At 40.0% G+C, this 8,173-nt stretch overlaps 1 protein-coding gene across 1 annotated transcript; it reads right to left on the bottom strand.

Moving 5' to 3' along the window:
• Nucleotides 1-382: 382 nt before the first annotated feature.
• LOC133214946 (T-box transcription factor TBX18) lies at nt 383-7,586 on the bottom strand (the record flags this gene model as incomplete). Its single annotated transcript, XM_061358429.1, has 3 exons — nt 383-2,067; nt 4,345-4,439; nt 7,522-7,586. Coding segments are annotated over 3 exons (885 nt in total), but the record flags the coding sequence as incomplete, so codon positions are not given.
• Nucleotides 7,587-8,173: the final 587 nt, after the last annotated feature.

Raw genomic sequence — 8,173 nt, 5'->3', positions numbered from 1 at the left:
AGATGACAGCAGAAATTTCACCATGACAAGTGTTTGCCTGTGTCCTTGTCACTTGGGAGGAGCCTGGTCAGGAGCAGGTCACGATCTCTGTTCTCACAAGTGCCACTGGGAAGTGAACCTTTCCAATTGCAGGGCAAAAACTTACTATGAAACAGAATAGCAGGGAGGCAGCTGCAACAAAGTTCTGCTTCCAGAAACACTTGTGGGCAAACAAGATCATCTGCCTAACTGGTACAGGTGGTGCATTTCTGAGGTACTGGGGATGGAGGACTTTTTGCCCTTATTAAAAAAAACAAAACAAAACAAAAAGAAACAACCAACCAACAAACAAACAAACAAAAAAAAAAAGCCCCCCCAAAAAACAAAACCAAACACACACACACATAGGTGGGTAAAATCAATAATGGAACTTCTCATCCTCCTTGCCTCCCCCCCCCCCCACCCAAGGAAACCTGCATTTTCCTTTAAAAAAATTAAAAATACAAAACCAAAGACACATTAGATTACCCTACTGTCCAGTAAATGTCTTATAGGCAATATTTATGCAGGAAAAAAAATGCATCAAGCCCTTCCCTTTGACAAAAATTAAGCACACCAAAGTTCATTCTGTACTGAGGAATGCCTCTTCTTCTGCTGTTGGTTTAAATTACTTCATTCACCACTATCTGAATACGCATTATTTATCTTCAAATACCTAATCATAACTGTAGGCTAATGCTGAAAGAAAATCCTAGCGAGAATGATGTGCCATTGAAAAGCTGAAAACAGTGTATCATGAGAAGGCAAGCTAATCTTTCTGTTTACTTTGTAAATAATCCATTAGCTAAACTTCTATTTTAGGCTGGATGTTTGATTCTTAACACTTAAAAATCCAAATACCCTTCAGATCCCTTGTAACAGAGAAGAAACTTGTAAAATGCCCTTGGTGCATCAACTTATCATTGTGTCAATGTCTTAAAAGAAACTCACTAGTACTCTAGGAAGTGTAAGTGGGCTTGTGTGTGCTGTTTAGTACTCCAAGTGTTATTTCATTCTTTAAAGGGGTTAGAACAGAGGAGGGGGAAAGGGGAGGAAGTCTTACTTAATTTGTTTCATATGTCCCAACGTGTTATACAACTAAGGGTATTATACCAGAAAACTAAAGCAGTCTACACCACAGCAAACTCTGTGTAACACAAAATAGGAGAATAATCTGGCCACAAGCGAGGCAAAAATTCAGTGAAACTTCCTCTCATATTATATATACACACACACTTTACAAGCTACGCCGAGTGTCCTTTCATATTGCGAAAGAAATATATTGTAGACACCAAACATACTGTACTTTTACTTAAAGGTTTCATCAAACCATATGTGCAGACACTTGAGAAGACGAGAGTGTTAAGCTTCCTAGGGTCCTAGAGTCAAAGAAATTCTGCTGCCCCCCACTGCTAAGTAAGTGCACTCCTTCCACGGGGGGCAACATCTGCCGATCCGTCATGGTTCCACTTGGCGAGGACCCCAAGAAACTTCCTTGGGAAGAAACAATTTTCTCAGGACTGGCAGCCAGTTTAGGGGATGTGGAAAAGTTATATCCATAGAGCGCACAGGGACTGTGCAATCTAAACGTGTTGTAGGAGCCTTGGTGGGTTTGATTAGTGGTAAAGGCATTGCTGGATGGGGATGGCATGATGTACTGGAGCTGTGGAGACATCCCTGAAATCTGCATAGATAAGCCAGTCTGTGGGCAGCTGAATGCATCCCCGTCATTGCCACTCATAGACATATTCACAGTTGTGCTACTCGACACACCAACATAGGAGGGAGTCCTTGGGGGTGCAAACGTCTCACTGGTTTGGTTTGTGAGCCTGTTGTAAGTTTCAGCCAAAGAAGTGCTGTATCTGTTCAGGGTCAAGCCTGAGCGGGCACAAGCTGTGTAGTCAGCTGGAGCAAGGCTACAGAGCTGGCTAGTGTTGGGACTGAGGTGGAAGGCTGGAGATGAGCAAGGGGAACCCGGTAAAAGGTGAGGGTGGGTAGATGGCACTCCAGTGCCAGATCCCTGGAGCAAAGTAGAGGAACCTGCATTTCCTGGAAGAGAATGTTACAGAGTAAGAAGCATGTTGAGAAAGGTTCACTTCCCAGGTGACAGAGAAAGACCTTTGCCCTTCTGTAACAACCCTTGACATTAACCACGGCTTGCATTCATTCGAAAAATATTGTACACACGTGGGGGGTGAGAGGGGATAGGGTGCATGGCACGTGTATTTTTAAAGAAACAACCTGGCCAAGAAAGAGGACAGAAGTTATGCTTTTGCAACCATTGCTCAATACTGAGAGCTCCTGCCCAAAATATTAATTACTCGTTGACCTTGGAAGAGAATGGTATGGCAGTTAAGATGTAGCCAAGCTGAGTATTACACCACAGGTAGCCTTCTTCAACATGAAGAATTTTGTGTTGTTTATGCCCATGCTACACCCTGGAGTGCATTTCAGGCACTCTCACTGTCAGAGCACCAGCTAAGGAAGAGGATCCTTAGATCAAGCTCCCACAGTTCAACAGCTTCAGGAAAATTCACAACTTCAGAACAAAAAACTTCCAACTTCAGATGAAAAATGCTTGAGAACGAAACTTCAGAACAGCTTCAGGAAAAAAAAAAAAGAGCATAGAAAGCTAATTTGGGCTTTTCACAGTCTCTGAGGCAGAAGGCACTTAACAAGGAAGACTCTCCACTTTGTGGACCACATTAACAATCAAACAATCAAAATCTTTGATGCTGCAAAGAGACACGCAATGTTAGCAGGTTTTCATGATAGATGAGCTAATAAAAAGAGAAATACATCATTAGTGAACTCTGCCTCTGCTCTGTTGACAGGACACCACAAGCTCAAAGCACCATAAGACACTGCCACATTACAGAAATACTGGTGTAAGGCATACTTATTATTCTTCTGATCTATGTCAATGCCTCTACTACCTGAAAATGGTCACTTCCAGCACCAACAACCAGGGCAAATTTCTAACGGAATCTTTCAACAATTCTCTACACCACTCTACTGTCCAAGGTATAGGTGACTAAAGATTTCGCAAGGATCCCATTTCCCATCTTCTGAACATCAACAGCAACTTCAACAAGCTCTTTAATGTCAGGCAACAGTAGAAATGGAAGCAGGAAGTTCATGCCAGCAGTTCCTCTACTCTCAAATAGTGTTGCTACATACAAAGAGGGCAGTACAGCTGGTCTGTCTCCTAGATGGGTTAACTTCACAGAGAGTTGCATTTTAGTCTGACAAGGTATTTCAGGTGTGATGCCGACTTCTCACTACAGGCCTTTTTTACGAGGACCATCTCACCCCCATGCTCTGCCCAAAATCCTGCCAACCTTCATCTAATGTATCTATGTCTTGGCACAAAAGCTTTGTAATTGCCCACATCAAGCACTAATGCTAAAGATTTATCAAAGGAGTAGGCTAAGGAGAAGCTGACAACAGCAATTTCTGTGTATTACTGCATTTTCTAGATTTTTGCTCTGAAGATGTTTAGTGACTTTGCAATATATTATCAAGAAAGCAGGTAGGATGTTTGTAAATCTGATAGCAGAAAATGTGAAGAATCAGGAATAATGCATCTGATTCAGGTGGGTAAAGGCCACAAGGTTTTCTATATGCATTGGGGTACTTTGGAAATAAAGGAATTGAGAAAAGAGTTCAGAGACTTATCTGTCTGTCTGAACAGGGCTCTTTTGCAGCACTACCTACATTACGGCGAAAGTGGAAACCAAGAGGTTACAAACTGGGGAGCAGGAAAAAGCAAAATGGAAAGGAGGTCCAATTTTTCAAGATCTAGGATGCAGCTAAAGTTTCTTTGGACTTCACTGAACAATTATTAGGTCTTTAAGAATCAAGAAAGCTTTCCAAGAAAGAAACCCAATTAAGCTTACTCCTATTTGCTACTATTACTTAAGAGAATATTTCTTCTCTCATTCTTTCTTTTCTCTTAAACACACAAGTAATTCCTACATTGGAGTTTGAATGTGTACAATAGAACTGATCTATAAATAATCTTTACTTTGTGCATCTAGCCACAGCATAACACTAAGGAATAGGTTATTCCATTGTTAAATAACTGGAGCTCTCCTCCACGTGTGATAGATTTATCTTTAAAACCTAGCATTTTTATTCCTCAGCTGTTAACCTAGCATTAGTTTTCTACCTTGAAATAACTCATGAGAGGTAATGGCCAACTGGGGTTGGTTGGATGCTTTTTCTCTGCAAGAGACACACTTACCTAAAGTTTTATATAGCATAATGGGCAAAGCTTTATCTTAATGCTTTTTTGTTTTGAAAGAATATGAAAAAGACAGTTACCTTGTTTGGGTATCCCAGGTATATCTTCAAAGGTCAGTGTTCTCAGTGAAGGTCTCCAGAAAGCATAAGACTCTACCAAAGCTTCCAGTCCCATTCTATTTAGAATAAAAACATGACGACATCATGAAAGCAAACTGTATTATGTCATGTGTCATTTCAGGATTATTTTGAAGATTATTTCGATTTTTAGAAAACAGCCTTACATCCTTATCCATGAGATCACTGTGATCTGCACCCGCTGGGTTGGCAACAGGCAAAGAGTTTTACAATTCCTCTCAAGTCTGGCTCTCTATTTCAACAGTTTTTGCTTTTGGGGGAGGGCTGTTTGAGCAGGGAGACTTGGCTAAAATGATGTTAGATGTTTTCCTAGTATGACATTTCCTTAAGAGCAACTGCTCTAACTGCCAGAGGGACGATCTCCTGTTTCTGCCTGGAACAAATGTGACCCACTAACAACTTCTATTAAAACAGGATTGTCAGTTTTACCAATGAGTGGGAAAATCACACTTACAAGCATGGGTGTTCAGCTTTTTGCTATGGACATGTATAAAGCTGTGCTGTGACTTGATTACTATGTGCCTTTGGAAACTAAAAATTTTCTGTCGTTTTCTTTCAAAAGCATTGTGAAGAAACAGAAACAACTGGGCAGACAATCATGGCAGACAGTATTTAGAAGAATTTCTATTTCCTGAAGGTAAAGGCTCATTTGTTTTCTGACATAACTTTATGAATAATGCACCTCAGAGGTATAATTTTGCTGTTATTTTTGGCTCCTGGGGCCCAAAGGCTTGTTAAGCGTCAGCATCAGGCACACACCAAATACAAGTGCTTCCCTTTGAGCAGCAGCACTCTGTAAACTTGAATTATGCAAATAGCCCAATCTGAAACTATCAACATGTTCTTCTGATATTCCTTCTTACCCACTGCATTTCCAGCAGGATCACAAATGTATGTCAGGAAACATTTATAAAGTATTTATTAGCTGAACCTGGACTAAAAAGATAGCCTTCATTTTCAGCAGTAATGGTGAATTTTCATTTCTAGTTAAAGTGGAGATAAAAGCTACCTCCTGGAGGAGTGTAGCCAAGGCGATAATTTATACAAGATGCCTTCGAACAATTTCCACATTTTATCACCACCTAATTTATGCTATCAAATGGCCAAGTTTATTCAAGAAAACAGTTATGTTTTTCCTGAAGTATTTAAAGGGAAAATTTCTGGTCCTTTCCCGAGTAAAAGTTTTTATAGGGTCAAACTTAAGGCCTAACTGAAGAATGAAACTATTCTCAGCACATAAATTCTGTTGCACTTTGCAAATGCACAGGGAATGCTTTTAAAAGGTGAAGCTACTGATTTCTGTAAAATAGCCTGTGGGACTGAACGAGAATGATCTGAAAGGGAATATTTTTAATTAAACAGAACTATTACACGCAGCAGTGCTGAGTAAGTTATCTGCCGTAATTAAAGCAACGTTAAAAAGTTGGATATAATGGTACCACAGCACTGTTTTTCCAGCTTTGTTGCTGACTAGAATGCCTCAGTAATAAATATACCAGCTAGAACAATGAAGAAAATGGAATCTTAGCATTTAATTTCAGTATTTAGTAATAGAGTAAAATAAAAATCAAATGAGTAAAACCTGTAATTTAAATTTAAAAATTAATTCTGCTCAACAATTAAAACTCTGGGCTGCATTCCAAACATGCTTATTTAGTACCACAGAGACTATCAAATAAAACAGCAATACTGGCTGCAGTAAACCAATGCTAATTTGCAATAGACAAGAATTTGCAGAGTCACTTCCATAACCAGTGTGTTTGTAAAATATTTCAGAATTGGCTTTAGATGAGGTTTCAATGCTTTTAGTGTGACAGAGGCTGTCCCTTCCTACAGGACTGGACGTCTAATCCATTGTCTCTCAATTAAAATATCCTGCTTTTTTTCTAATGTCTGAACCAAACTTATTCCTAGCAGATAAACAGAAAACCCTCTCTGGATATCCTTGCTAGAGAGCAGCAAATGCAGAGTGCAATCTGAAAAGATACTTACAGTGAATTTCTGTAAATCTTTATAACTACCCCACCTCTTCTATAACTCTTCATCTTCTAAAAAACTACTCTGATTTGCTGTCCAGTTTCAGCATTTATGAAACTTGGGTGGAAGCACAAAACAGGCTTTTTTAATGCTGCAGTCTCTGCTAAAAGAGAAGATCATTTAAAGCAGCTACCAAAAGATACTCTCTGAACATTCCTACCAGCTCCCTTCTCTGCAAAGCTAGGTCATAAATATAGCAGCCGTAGACACTAAACATGATGTGGTCACTGGAACTGATGTATAATATGCACCACAATTAAATGCTGCTTTTTTTTAGCTGAAATGATTTAGCATACAATACATAACAAGCTTAAGTATTTTGCATTAAACAGTCTTTGGATAAAATAGCTCATCAGTGCTGCCAGCAGGGACTAGACCCAAGTCTCCACTTTGCACTACTCAGATTCCCCATTGCTATTGAAAGATTCATGAATCAAGACAGAGCAAGCAAGTAATCAGTCCAACTGCAATAGAAGAGGTGGAAACCAGGCTTATTTCACGGTCAGCTATAGCCTAGTAGGAAACGCATTCACCTGGGAAGTGGATTTAAAACTTCTTAGGCTAAGGAGATACTTGAACACAGGTGTCCCAGTTTCTAGGCAAGTGTACTGAACATAAGGTTACTGCATGACAGGACTTGGTTTCTCCCCCTTGCAGAGAAAACAACAAGCCATTCATCCATACTAAATGCCACTTACATGCAAGAGAAACTGGGCTTACAGTTCAACACTGGTATCTGCAGGTTCTCCACCCAGGAGAAAGAGATTTCAGAAGCAGCCTGAAATCACAGAGCTGAGTATGCATTAATTCCATTTGCAGCCTTCAAAGGATGCCACTGCTACCACCAAAAGGAAACTTGAGTACATGAGTCAAGCTGAGTGCCAACCGCTTCTTGACCTAGATGGTCAGAGGAGTAGGAGCAGGAGCCCACCACAGAGAACGTTACTTGGAAGCCTAAGCACTTCCTCAAGGAGTCTAAGTCCTCAGACTGATCTGTCTGTAAACACAGGTGTTCCCCTCGACCAGCCTTCACGAACCAACTGTGTTGGCAGTAACAAGGCCACCTCTTTCCCCAACACCTACCTGTTACGTCCCGAATCTCTAAAGCCTTTGGCAAATGGATTCCTATCAATCTTCAGACGAGTTATCTGTGAAGATGAGTAGAGATATCATTAACTGCAAATTCATCTACATAATACACAAGATTACTTTCCTGACAGAATTAAGCTGGCAGTGGAGTAGAAGCACCTTGACATTTGCATGGTTTAAGATGGCTATCCTGAAACACAGCAGAATAAGGGCCAGCCTTCCCATCACTGTTTCTGCAAATCCCCAGAGACACTGAATAAGTATTTAATGCTACCAAATGGCAGGTTGGAATTCTTGAGAAAAATCTTCTGGCAAATGTCTTTTTTCGCATAAAAGAGTACACTGCCTAGTTGCAATAAAATTGTATTAACTTTTATTTCTGTACATGTCAAGACGGAAATCTGAAAGAGGTATCTCTAGGCTATTATCCTCCACAAAAAAAAACAGCAACCCGCCCCCCAACACTTGTAATTTATTTAAATAAATGGTATAGGTGTCAAATAATTATACTTCAGTATTTACATGTCTCTGTTCTCCTTGCAAAGACAGCATATTTCCTAAAATACAGCTGCAATTACTTCCATGGAATTAATAAGCTGTCACAATACTAACTAACTGAGGTGCTACTATGTATGTTAATACTTAA

The sequence above is a fragment of the Neopsephotus bourkii genome, unplaced genomic scaffold (genome assembly GCF_033783945.1).
Source record: "Neopsephotus bourkii isolate Nb327-2 ecotype Australia unplaced genomic scaffold, CSIRO-AGI_Nbou_v1 NB_941, whole genome shotgun sequence".
NCBI lineage: Eukaryota > Metazoa > Chordata > Aves > Psittaciformes > Psittacidae > Neopsephotus > Neopsephotus bourkii.
Note: the sequence above shows the minus strand (reverse complement) of the source record. Positions and strands in the feature narration are given on the sequence as shown.